The sequence below is a fragment of the Sinohyriopsis cumingii genome, chromosome 10 (genome assembly GCF_028554795.1).
Source record: "Sinohyriopsis cumingii isolate HCF-2022 chromosome 10, ASM2855479v2, whole genome shotgun sequence".
In the NCBI taxonomy this organism is placed as follows: domain Eukaryota; kingdom Metazoa; phylum Mollusca; class Bivalvia; order Unionida; family Unionidae; genus Sinohyriopsis; species Sinohyriopsis cumingii.
This window is the reverse complement of record NC_142970.1, coordinates 124,334,133-124,348,964: the sequence shown is the minus strand read 5'-3', so window position 1 is coordinate 124,348,964 and position 14,832 is coordinate 124,334,133. Positions and strand designations below refer to the sequence as shown.

Genomic DNA, 14,832 nt, shown 5'->3' with positions numbered 1-14,832 from the left:
TAAACTACCACACTGAAGACATGACAGCAATATGACTGAAATATTTTTTAAAATCCTAATCACACAGAGTATTTTGGGTTAGGGTTAGGCTTTTGTTAAAGATGCTATCTTTTGGGTTAGGGTTAGGCATTTTGTTGAACTGGGCATGGTTTGGGTTAGGGTTAGGGTTAGGCATTTTGTTGAAGTGGTTTATTATGGGGGAATTATGGCACTTATATTTTATTCTTTTAAGTCTGTTGATGTTAGAAAAAGTTTTGTTAACTTTTACGTTTTTATTTTTAATTTTCATCTACCAAGAAAAGAATTTCACTAAAGGAAAGATAAATTGCATCACACAGCAACCATGGACGTAGTCCCTTATGCACTGGATTTTCTTAAGTTAAATATAAATGACACACAGTAATTGACTAACATTGACAAACTTATTTTGTTATTGTAAGGTTACATGAATCATTCCTTGGAGTTATTTAATCTTTCATTTACAGCTGCACCTGGCTGCTGGTTCTCATGTGACTTACATCATGTATTATTTTTTATCTGTTGACATCGTGTGCTTTAATCTAATTCAAGTCATTATCTTCTCTCATACACGTAGCATAGATCTGACATGCACTATTAAAATGTCATGACCTTTGGAATTCCCCATCCACACAATCTATTCATATTAGGGATGGTTGCTATAAATAATTTGTTCCAGATAAATTATTGACTTTTTTTAGAAATATGAAAGCTGTAATTGATGAAGCAGATGGTCAATTTAACATGACCTGATATTGATACCTTTTACATACATACATGCCATTATTTTCCTGTATATTCATTTCATTAAACCCATTATATACATATATGCCATTAAACCCTATATATACATGCCATTAATTCCTGTACATACATGTCATTAAACCCATTATATACATACATGCCATTAAACCCTATACATATATGCAATTATTTCCTGTATATTCATGGCATTAAACCCAGTATATACATATATGCCATTAAACCCTATACCTAGATGCCATTAATTACTGTACATACATGTCATTAATTCCTGTACATTCATGCCACTAAACCTTGTCCATACATACCATTAAACACTGTACATACATACATGCCATTTAACCCTATACATACGTGCCATTAAACATAACACTGTGCATACATACGTGCCATTAAACAGTACACTATACATACATATATGCCATTAAAGACCTCTTCACAACTGCATGCTGAATAAAATTTGACAGAAAACATCTTAACTTAAAGACTTTTTAAGGCTTCTTCAAGTGATTCCAATCTGCAGTCAGATTTGGCAGTTGTGACTAAATATAATAGAAGAAAACTTTAATTACAAAACCACTGATAAAAATTGGCCAGACCTGACAGAAAGCATCTTAGCATTAAGGTCTTTCAAGTTGGTACAAATTGCCCCAATCTACATTGAGAATGACCACCATTTCGAAAACAGAAACTTTAAACAATTACTTCTCTAAAGTCTCTGAATATAATTTGACCAAACTTGATAGTAAGCATTCAGGCATGAATGCCTTTTATGCTATGCATATGAGGCCAATCTACCATCAATTTAGACCTAGAGGCCTTATATGCTATGCATGAAACCAGTCTACCATCAGATAAGACCTAGAGGCCTTTTATGCTATGCATGAGGCCATTCTACCATCACATAAGACCTAGAGGCCTTTTATGCTATGCATGAGACCAGTCTACCATCACATAAGACCTAGAGGCCTTTTATGCTATGCATGAGGCCAGTCTACCATCAGATAAGACATAGTGGCCTTTTATGCTATGCATGAGGCCAATCTACCATCACATAAGACCTAGAGGCCTTTTATGCTATGCATGAGGCCAGTCTACCATCACATAAGACCTAGAGGCCTTTTATGCTATGCATGAGGCCAGTCTACCATCGCATAAGACCTAGAGGCCTTTTATGCTATGCATGAGGCCAATCTACCATCACATAAGACCTAGAGGCCTTTTATGCTATGCATGAGGCCAGTCTACCATCAGATAAGATGTAGTGGCCTTTTATGCTATGCATGAGGCCAATCTACCATCAGATTAGACCTAGAGGCCTTTTATGCTATGCATATGAGGCCAATCTACCATCAGATAAGACCTAGATGCCGTTTATGCTATCATATGAGGCCAGTCTACCATTAAATAAGACCTAGAGGCCTTTTATGCTATGCATATGAGGCCAATCTACCATCACATAAGACCTAGAGGCCTTTTATGCTATGCATGAGGCCAGTCTACCATCAGATAAGATGTAGTGGCCTTTTATGCTATGCATATGAGGCCAATCTACCATCACATAAGACCTAGAGGCCTTTTATGCTATGCATATGAAGCCAGTCTACCATCAGATAAGACATAGTCGCCTTTTATGCTATGCATATGAGGCCAGTCTACCATCAGATAAGACCTTGAGGCCTTTTCTGCTATGCATATGAAGCCAGTCTACCATCAGATAAGACCGAGAGGCCTTTTCTGCTATGCATATGAGGCTAGTCTACCATCAGATAAGACCTAGAGGCCTTTTATGCTATGCATATGAAGCCAATCTACCATCACATAAGACCTTGAGGCCTTTTCTGCTATTCATATGAAGCCAGTCTACCATCAGATAAGACCTTGAGGCCTTTTCTGCTATGCATATGAAGCCAGTCTACCATCAGATAAGACCTAGAGGCCTTTTCTGCTATGCATATGAGGCCAATCTACCATCAGATAAGACCTAGAGGCCTTTTCTGCTATGCATATGAGGCCAATCTACCATCAGGTAAGACCTTGAGGCCTTTTCTGCTATGCATGAGGCCAGTCTACCATCACATAAGACCTAGAGGCCTTTTATGCTATGCATGAGGCCAGTCTACCATCAGATAAGACCTAGAGGCCTTTTATGCTATGCATATGAGACCAGTCTACCATTAAATATGACCTAGAGGCTTTTTATTCTATGCATGAGGCCAATCTACCATTAAATATGACCTAGAGGCCTTTTATGATATGCATATGAAGCCAGTCTACCATCAGATAAGACCTAAATGCCTTTTATGCTATGCTTGAGACCAGTCTACCATCAGATAAGACCTAGAGGCCTTTTATGCTATGCATATGAGGCCAGTCTACCATCAAATATGCCCTAGAGTCCTTTTATGCTATGCATTGGATTTATAAAAGGGTGCCATTCTGCCATCAAATATAACTGCCATCACTGAAAATCCAAACACATTGACAAAGTTTGACTCAAGCTTCCTGGCAAAGGGGTCTTTCAGTATTAGACAACTGATTGCTGATGTGTGATCAAATGTGGATGAAGGTACAACAACTTGTAATACATTAAACAATTGTTTTCATAACATTGGTGTCAATACAATGAAGAAATTTCAACAGAAAGCATCCAATTTACATACATTTCTTGGTCACCTGCTCTTGCATTGTACTATTAGGTAGATATCGGCCTGGGGAGCAATCATAGGCCTACTTGTGTCTCTTGCTATGTTTTATATTTTATTTTCCTTAACATATATGCAAAAATTATGTAGAATATAGTAGTCTTAAACTTCAGTGAAATTAGTTGTTTAAATTAATGGAATAGTACACTGTAGGGATTAAATTGGGCTATTTGTAATTTGAAGCTGAAGAAAAAATAGAATAGAAATATAACAACTAACACTCTGAGTAGATGAAATAGATTATGATAGGTTAGTGTATTATTTATTACAACTTTCCTAAACCAGACACTGTTTGATGGAGGTAGACAGTATAAAGAGGTTCAGTTAGTATTAGAAAGATTATGTTGGCATTGGCATACAATTTTATTAGTCTCTTTGAATCCAGGCTTTCAATAAGAAGAGCTTGGGTTTGAATCCTTTCTGGGCCAAAACAGCCTGAATATTGTGGTATATTAGGACACTTAACTGTTTTTAGCAATATATAACATATCATAAGTTAATATGCCAGAAAACACCAAATAACAAAATAAACTTACAGTGCAAAAATATACCTACATTGCCCAAATAAACATAGTGTCCAAATACACAGCCAATCTGCAGATGGACCAGAGTTCCATATTCAACTCTTTTTTTAGTGAAGTTTAAAAATAAATTTTAAATGGTAGAGGAGGCCTCAAATAATAGGCAAGTACTGAATGAGTAACTCTTAATTTATATATAAATTATTATTATTATTATTATTATTATTATACCTCTCCTTCATAGGCCAAACATGAGCCAGCCTGTAAAAAGTTGGCAAATCCAAAGAGAAAGGTGTTTGACTCATCCAAACAGAGAGCTGATGGTACCGATCTTACCCTTAAGCAGATTAAAGCTGCCCAGAAGAAGGTAGGTAGAGTCTGTTTCCAGGATTTATCATCATAAAACAGTAGACATGGTCTGTTTGCAAGATTTATCATCATAAAATAGTAGACATGGTCTGTTTGCAGGATTTATCATCATAAAACAGTAGACATGGTCTGTTGGCAGGATTTATCATCATAAAACAGTAGACATTGTCTATTTACAGGATTTATCATCATAAAATAGTAGACATGGTCTGTCTGCAGGATTTATCATCATAAAACAGTAGACATGGTCTGTCTGCAGGATTTATCATCATAAAATAGTAGACATGGTCTGTCTGCAGGATTTATCATCATAAAACAGTAGACATTGTCTGTCTGCAGGATTTATCATCATAAAACAGTAGACATGGTCTGTCTGCAGGATTTATCATCATAAAATAGTAGACATGGTCTGTTTGCAAGATTTATCATCATAAAACAGTAGACATGGTCTATTTACAGGATTTATCATCATAAAATAGTAGACATGGTCTGTCTGCAGGATTTATCATCATAAAATAGTAGACATAGTCTGTCTGCAGGATTTATCATCATAAAATAGTAGACATGGTCTGTTTGCAGGATTTATCATCATAAAATAGTAGACATGGTCTGTTTACAGCAGGGGTGTCAAACTCAATCGCTCAGCGTGCCAAAACTCAAATCACACGTAAGGTTGCGGGCCGAACAGGATAAACATTCAGTAAACGGAAAATTAAACCTTTTTTAAACATTAATATAAATTAAAACAGAAAAAAGTTTTAATAATAAAAATCATTGGCATACCCATTTTCGCTCTTATGCCAATTTGTCAGAGCTTGATGTTTGGCAAGGATGCTAATTAGGGAATTTGATTTGCACTTTATATCGCAGGGCCATTAAAAAATACTTTTGCCTAAAATTCTCTCTCAGGCCAGATATAATTGTACGCCGGGCCTGATGTGGCCCGCGGGCCTTGAGTTTGACACATGTGGTTTACAGGATTCATCATCATAAAACAGTAGACATGGTCTGTTTACAGGATTCAGTCATCAATTACAACAAGTTATGCATGTTAATGGCAGTCCATGCTCTTTTTAGTTGGTGGTGGTGGGTGCAATTGTTAAAAGTTTCTGTGTTAAATTTTATTTATATTTTCTACATCATTTACTCTATTCAACTGAAACTAGTGCATAAGATCAGTAAATACCTAAAGCTTATTCCCTGCTGTGTTGTTCTTCTTAGTGTCTTGCCTGCAATATTGGGGTTTAGTGTCTTTCCTGCTTTGTTTTGGGTTTACTGTCTTACCTTCATAATAAGCAGAAAGTTGTCATTACCACAAAGTTCTCATGTGAGACAAGCTAGTACCATACAGTTCAGTTTTATCGTTGCCACATGGTTCTCATGTGAGACCTGTTAGCACTGCACATTCCTTAGGTGAGCCATAACATTACCACACAATTAGTAGGGGAGACATGTTGTTACCACACAGTTCTTAGGTGAGACCTGTCATTGCCACACAGTTCTCAAGTGAGACATGTTTTGCAGAATCCTTGTTATATCACAGGTCATGTGACTGAGTATCCATTGCTATATTATATGAAACATAGACACAAAACCATGATCAGTATGAGGTCAGCAATTTCTACTGCTTAGCTGTCTTTGATAGAAATAATAATGTTATTTGTCTTTGACTGGAATAATAGTGTTATTTGTCTTTGGTAGGAATAATAGTGATATTTTACTTTGATGGGATTAATAATGGTATTTGTCTTTGATAGGAATAATAATGTTATTTGTCTTTGATAGGAATAATAGTGTTATTTGTCTTTGATAGGAATATCATTGTTATTTGTCTTTGATATGAATAACATTGTTATTTGTTTTAATATGAATAATAGTGCTATTTGTCTTTAATAATTTGGATATATTATCAGAATATAAATGGCAAGATTTTAAATAGAGCTCCAAGTCCTTCCTTTTAATTATTCAGTATTTTTTTAAAAGTCTTTTCTGTGCCTAATTATGTCTATATAATTTTTCTGTCTTTTCTATGCCAAATTATGTCTCTATAATTTCAAAGTCTTTTCTATGCCAAATTATGTCTATAATTTTTCTGTCTTTTCTGTGCCAAATTATGTCTCTATGATTTTTCTGTCTTTTCTATGCCAAATTATGTCTCTATAATTTCAAAGTCTTTTCTATGCCAAATTATGTCTCTATAATTTTTCTGTCTTTTCTATGCCAAATTATGTCTCTATAATTTCAAAGTCTTTTCTATGCCAAATTATGTCTATAATTTTTCTGTCTTTTCTGTGCCAAATTATGTCTCTATGATTTTTCTGTCTTTTCTATGCCAAATTATGTCTCTATAATTTCAAAGTCTTTTCTATGCCAAATTATGTCTCTATAATTTCAAAGTCTTTTCTGTGCTAAATTATGTTTCTGTAATTTCTGAACAATCAGTTCTGTGCAAGTCCTTTAAATTTACAAGTCACTTTAGCAAAAAGCCCTTTATATTTTTTTTAACTTTTTGAAGATGTTTGTTCTTTCACCTGCTGAAGAAATTATTTACAAGAACTTTAGAGGAATTACTACACCAAAAAGCTCCATAATGGATTTTTCTTCTTCCAAAATAAGTTCATGTCAGTTCTTAAAAGTGGACTTCAAAAATGTACCAGAATGTATATATGGTTTATTTAGGATATGCATTTATTTCTTTTAATTAATTTTGTTTTCTTCAGAAAATTGAGCCACCCAAGACACACTGGCGTCAAAAACATCAGGATTTTATTGCTGCAATTCGTGGAGCCAAAGGAGTACAAAGAGCCATGGATATGGGAGAACCACTGCCACCACCTCCACCCCCCAGTATCAACCCAGGTAAATGTGCCCCTCCCCACACTCCTTTGCATTGCCCATCGTAAATGTCCCCCCAAACATATCCAATCCCTCCAGCATCAATCCAGATAAATGTCTCCCATTGTTCATATAAAGACATCTAGATAACACTGGCATTGTTCATATAGAGACAAATAGACCAAACTGTCATTGTTCATATACAGACAAATAGATCACACTGGCATTGTTCATATACAGACAAATATACCACACTGGCATTGTTCATATACAGACAAATAGACTAGACTGGCATTGTTCATATACAAATATACCACACTGGCATTGTTCATATCAAGACATTTAGACCACACTGGCATTGTTCATATACAGACAAATATACCACACTGGCATTGTTCATATACAGACAAATAGACTAGACTGGCATTGTTCATATACAATATACCACACTGGCATTGTTCATATACAGACAAATAGACCACATTGGCATTGTTCATATACATACAAATAGACCAGACTGGCATTGTTCACATACAGACAAATATACCACACTGGCATTATTCATATACAGACAAATAGACCACACTGGCATTGTTCATATACAGACAAATAGACGAAACTGGCTTTGCTCATATCTAGACATTTAGACCACACTAGTATTGTTCATATAGAGACAAATAGACCACACTGGCATTGTTCATATACAGACATTTAGACCACACTGGCATTGTTTATATACAGACAAATAGGCCACACTGGCATTGTTTATATACAGACAAATAGACCACACTGGCATTGTTCATATCAAGACATTTAGACCACACTGGTGTTGTTCATATAGAGGCATCTACTTCACAATGGGACCGCTCCAGTGGCCTAGTGGTTAGATCATCTGTCTTGGGAGCGGGAGGTCATGGATTTCATCCCCAGCTGAGTCATACAAAAGACTTACAAAAATAGTACTACAGCTGCTTCGCTTGGCACTCAGTATTAAGAGGTTAGTGTTAGGACTGGTTGGCCTGGTGTCAGGATAATGTGAGTGAGTGGGACATCATGCTACATGTCTGTGGAATGAAACCCCAGTGCTAGACATCACTATAAACTGACACACAGCAGACATCGTAGTGATATGACTGAAAAATTGTTAAAGCTATGTTAAAAATCCAAATTATACACACTTCACACTGGCTTTGTTCATATAGAGACATGAACTTCACAGTGGCATTCTAGACCACACTGGTTTTGTTCCTGTAGTGACATCTAGGTCACACTGGCGTTGTTCATATACATCTAAAATGCACTGACAGTGTTTATATAAAGACATCTAGGTCACAATGGCTTTGTTTATGTAAAGACATCTTGGTCACACTGGCATTGTTCATGTAGTGACATCTGGATCACACTGGCATTGTTCATAGAGAGACATCTAAAATGCACTGACAGTGTTTATATAGAGACATCTAGGTCATAATGGCATCATTCATATAGATATCTAGGTCACTGGCATTGTTCATAGAGAGACATCTAGGTCATAATGGCATTGTTCACATAGAGACATCTAGGTCATAATGGCATCATTCATATAGAGACATCTAGGTCATAATGGCATCGTTCATATAAACATCTAGGTCACAGTGGCATTGTTCATATGGAGACATCTGGGTCATAATGGCGTTGTTCATATAGAGACATCTAGGTGACAATGGCGTCGTTCATATAGATGTCTAGGCCACAGTGGCATTGTTCATAGAGACAGCTAGGTCACAGTGGCATTGTTCATATAGAGACATCTAGGTCGCACTGACAGTGTTTATATAGTGATATCTAGGTCACAGTGGCATTGTTCATATAGACATCTAGGTCACACCAGCATTTTTCATATAGACCTCTAAGTCACACCAGCTTTGTTCATATAGAGACATTTATGTCTCACTGGCATTGTTCATGTAATAACATCTAGGTCACACTGGCATTGTTCATATAGAGACATCTAGGTCACGCTGGCATTGTTCTCTTATGTATATTTAATTTACATTGTGTGTTTGATCTTGTACATGATTGAGGGTAGTGTTTCTGACTCCCTGACTATCATCATGTTTTTTAATGATATTTTCTAAAATTGAAGTTAAAGGCCTAACCTTGTTTATGAGGCTAGAATGTTTTGCAAGAGAACTTGTTGATAATTTGGTGTAATTTTCCATTAATTTTCCAGAAAATATGTTGTGTCCCAGGTCAAGTGAGGTATTTATATATAGGTATTTGCTAAACATTTATTCATGCCTGGTTTTTGATTGGTCTGTGGAATCATTTATAGTTGTGTTCATATATAATTAGAGAGGAATGATTTGTTAAAATTATTCATTAGAATTACAAAGTTCTCATTGATTTTTGGACTAAAACACTACTTTGGAATTATTGAGGTCTCATCAAAAGACATTCTGGATTATATCATTGTGAGACATCAAGTCATTCAGAACTATTGGAGTTCATTCAGAACAAACTATAAATGTCTTTTGAATTTTCACTTCGTATTCTAGGGAAGTAAATTCTTTGTTGATTTTACTGACTTGGGTTTGCTTTTTTCTGTTACATAAAGATCGTAGAGTTAGGTATTGGCAACCTCCCTTAAGACATGTAGCACTTTCAACAGAGCTCTGTAAAAATTATCATTTTCTACCTGCCATATCGTTATTGTAGATGCATCACCAATATTACAATTTATGCTGAAATAACGTTCATTTCTTGCTCCTTTTAACTGTTTGATTGGTTTGTTGATGAAAATAAGTTAATGAACAGTAATTTGCATCTAACAAAGCCAGTTTCATTGTTGAGCACGATTCGGTCAGCTGAATGCCTCACAGTGAAAGTAAGAGATATCAAATTCTCTAGGGAAATTCCATTCAAACTCCAAAGTCACAGTGTCAACGCCTAAAAATAACACCACATTGTAGAGCAGTGAACGGCCTTTATTTTCATACAAATTTGAAAAATATGTTTAAATTAACTTTTTCTGGTAAGCTTTCAAAAAATAGGTTAATTTTTCCTGCAAAATATCTTGGCCATTTTATAAAATTGATATCTATTTGTGCTGGAAAGCCCAATTTTCTCTGAATTTAATGACATGCATGGCTTCAAGGTCTCATTAAAGGCAGCCAGTCACAAGCATGTAAACTGCAAGGTCATATTCAAATGTCTCGAGTCGCGCACTGCAGGGTGATTCTGAATTAAACGGCTGACTGCACATCAACAGGTGATCCAGATTTTGGTCTCGTGTGAGAATTTGCAAAGCACATTGGTATGTATGGTTTTCCTTGCTTTTCCAAACATTTATGAATATTTTTATGCAATTTTTTTATCATATTTTAATGAAGTAAGTAAGATACTCTGATAAAATGTGTGTATACTATGACAGGAAGTTCACAATTACCACGTGTTAGCATATCTGCATTCCATGACTGTGAGAGTGATGTAATTTTAATAAACAAATAACTGCCTATGTTGATTTGATGAATTAGTAAAATGAGTAAATAATTAATCATTCTGTTCATAAATATTTTGAGTAATGGGTTTTTTCTTCTTTCATTTCCTTACAATTATTGGACGTTCATAAACGAAAGATGGTTTCTCTCTTATAACATATCTGTTCATTCTGTTGTTTTCATCAAAATTAGTCTTGGTTGATGTTTCATTGTTATTTTTAGTTGGTCTCTCTGGGAAATCAACACTTTTATACTGTTATTATACACCAATAGTAATCAATCTCTGTCTGTCTGTGTGTCTGTCTGTCTGTTTTCTTGGCTATATAAATAATAAAAAACACATTTCCATCCTCCCAAGCAATGTTATGATTTGGTATTATGTATAAATAAAACAAAACAAACAAAACAAAATGTGCTCACATCTAAAATTATACAACCTGAAGATCTCAATCTAGAACATACAAAAATAACTTAAAATTTTGATAAATATTTTAACAATGTAATAGACCTTAAGTTCCAAACTGTGGCAGAAAAAAAAATTCAGTTTCTTACACTGATTCAGGTCTTATAAATAATTAACTGTGCTGATTTGCACTTTTACAGAGAATGAAGACTTCCACCGTATGTCTATGTGGTTGATTAAAAAGGGCAAAGGGAGAAAAATAGCCATTGAGCAACAAGAGCAAAACGTCATCAACTACAAGTTTTTAATCCAGCTCCATCAGCTTAAAAGTTGATTTCCTGTCACTTCGGATCAGATTCAAGAACTTTTTGAAAAGATTTGCTCAGCTTCATGTCAAGATGATTTTAGGCATACAGATTTGCAGAAGGAGATACGTCATGTGCTGAGAGCTGCTGCAGAAGCAAAGTTAGAAATTAGCTAACATTCTTCAATAAAGTTTTCCTGCTGTGTTTGTTTTATGATGTTAGAACTTTAGTTTTGATATTAAACAATGCTGACTGGGGATTTTCCAAACAGACTTGATAATTTTGGTATTTGCTATAAAATGCTTTTTACATTTCAATAAAATATTGTTTTTGGTTGTGCTCTTCTGCACAGTACAGATTTAACTTCTGTTGTGTGGTTGTATGTTGACGTCATGGGAGTTCTGCCTAGGGGATGAGGAGATGTTTTAAATAAGTGTTTTAAATCCACAGAATATAGAATCAGTACATAGATTACAGTAATCTGACCACAATACACTTTAAATTTTAAAAATTGATAAATAATTGGCCAGGATATAGATTTTTTAATATTTAAAAAAATATGTTGCCTGTATTTGTGGCTGTATTTGCTATCATTACATTAGCCAGCAGTACAACCATTGTAAGTCCAACTATCATAACATTAGCCAGCAGTACAACCATTATAAGTCCAACTATCATAACATTAGCCAGCAGTACAACCATTGTAAGTCCAACTATCATAACATTAGCCAGCGGTACAACCATTGTAAGCCCTACTATCATTACATTAGCCAGCAGCACAACCATTGTAAGTCCAACTGTCATAACATTAGCCAGCAGTCCAATGACCATACATTTAGTCAGTAGTACCATTAGTGTATATCTTACCATACATTAGTCAGTAGTACCATTAGTGTATATCTTGCCATACATTTAGTCAGTAGTACCATTAGTGTATATCTTACCATACATTTAATCAGTAGTACCAATAGTGTATATCTTACCATACATTTAGTCAGTAGCACTATTAGTGTGTATCTTACCATACATTTAGTCAGTAGTACCATTAGTGTATATCTTACCACACATTTAGTCAGTAGTACCATTAGTGTATATCTTACCACACATTTAGTCAGTAGTACCATTAGTGTATATCTTACCATACATTTAGTCAGTAGTACCATTAGTGTGTATCTTACCATACATTTAGTCAGTAGTACCATTAGTGTGTATCTTACCATACATTTAGTCAGTAGTACCATTAGTGTATATCTTACCATACATTTAGTCAGTAGTACCATTAGTGTATATCTTACCACACATTTAGTCAGTAGTACCATTAGTGTATATCTTACCATACATTTAGTCAGTAGTACCATTAGTGTATATCTTACCATACATTAGTCAGTAGTACCATTAGTGTATATCTTGCCATACATTTAGTCAGTAGTGCCAATAGTGTATATCTTGCCATACATTTAGTCAGTAGTACCATTAGTGTATATCTTACCATACATTAGTCAGTAGTACCATTAGTGTATATCTTGCCATACATTAGTCAGTAGTACCATTAGTGTGTATCTTACCATACATTTAGTCAGTAGTACCATTAGTGTATATCTTACCATACATTTAGTCAGTAGTACCAATAGTGTATATCTTGCCATCCATTAGTCAGTAGTACCATTAGTGTGTATCTTACCATACATTTAGTCAGTAGTACCATTAGTGTATATCTTGCCATACGTTAGTCAGTAGTACCATTAGTGTGTATCTTACCATACATTTAGTCAGTAGTACCATAAGTGTATATCTTGCCATACATTAGTCAGTAGTACCATTAGTGTGTATCTTACCATACATTTAGTCAGTAGTACCATTAGTGTATATCTTACCATACATTTAGTCAGTAGTGCCAATAGTGTATATCTTGCCATACATTTAGTCAGTAGTACCATTAGTGTATCTTACCATACATTAGTCAGTAGTACCATTAGTGTATATCTTGCCATACATTAGTCAGTAGTACCATTAGTGTGTATCTTACCATACATTTAGTCAGTAGTACCATTAGTGTATATCTTACCATACATTTAGTCAGTAGTACCAATAGTGTATATCTTGCCATCCATTAGTCAGTAGTACCATTAGTGTATATCTTACCATGCATTTAGTCAGTAGTACCATTAGTGTGTATCTTACCATACATTTAGTCATTAGTACCATTAGTGTATATCTTACCATACATTTAGTCAGTAGTGCCAATAGTGTATATCTTGCCATACATTTAGTCAGTAGTACCATTAGTGTGTATCTTACCATACATTTAGTCAGTAGTACCATTAGTGTGTATCTTACCATACATTTAGTCAGTAGTACCATTAGTGTATGTCTTACCATACATTTAATCATACCATTAGTGTATATCTTACCATACATTTAATCATACCATTAGTGTGTATCTTACCATACATTTAGTCAGTAGTACCATTAGTGTGTATCTTACCATACATTTAGTCAGTAGTACCATTAGTGTATATCTTAGCTTACATTTAGTCAGTAGTACCATTAGTGTGTATCTTACCATACATTTAGTCAATAGTACCATTAGTGTGTATCTTACCATACATTTAGTCAGTAGTACCATTAGTTTATATCTTACCATACATTTAGTCAGTAGTACCATTAGTGTGTATCTTACCATACATTTAGTCAGTAGTACCATTAGTGTTTATCTTACCACACATTTAGTCAGCAATACAATTATTGTCAGTCATATTAATATAAATGTAGTAAGCAGTAAAATTGTTATCAGTCCAGCTACCATAATTTTAGTCCGCGGTACAACTACTGTTGGTCCAGTTATGATAAGTGCACATATGGCTGATGCTTTATTAGTATAAAACTCTGATGCTTTATTAGTATAAAACTCTGATGCTTTATTAGTATAAACTCTGATGCTTTATTAGTATAAAAGTCTGATGCTTTATTAGTATAAAACTATCCAAAGAATAAAATGAAGGTCAAGGTCCTTTGCATGTGAATTTGAGAATAGGCTGTATGCGGAGATATGATTTAGGGAACTCTAAAAAGGGATTTGGGCTTGAGATGATATGGGGAACTCCAGATAGGGATTTGGGTTAGAAATGAGTTAGGGAACTCCAAATAGGGGCTTGGGTTAGAGATGATATAGGGAACTCCATATAGGGGCTTGGGTTAGAGATGATATAGGGAACTGCAGATAGGTGTTTGGGTTGAAGACGATATAGGGAACTCCATATAGGGGATTGGGTTAGAGATGATATAGGGAACTCCAGATAGGTGTTTGGGTTGAAGATGATATAGGGAACTCCATATAGGGGCTTGGGTTAGAGATGATATAGGGAACTCCAGATAGGTGTTTGGGGTAAAGATGATATAGGGAACTCCAGATAGGTATATGGGTTAAAGGTGATG

General features: G+C 35.0%; 1 protein-coding gene across 3 annotated transcripts in view; it reads left to right on the top strand.

Moving 5' to 3' along the window:
• The window catches only part of LOC149791147 (zinc finger C2HC domain-containing protein 1B-like), an 84,205-nt gene that overhangs the window by 20,680 nt on the left and 48,693 nt on the right, over positions 1–14,832 (top strand). For all 3 annotated transcript variants that reach the window (XM_089973068.1, XM_089973067.1, XM_089973069.1), the window contains exons 3-4: positions 4,251–4,373; positions 7,096–7,234. In XM_089973068.1, coding sequence (XP_089829194.1) covers positions 4,251–4,373; positions 7,096–7,234 — 262 coding nt within the window. The remainder of the gene's footprint in view (positions 1–4,250; positions 4,374–7,095; positions 7,235–14,832) is intronic.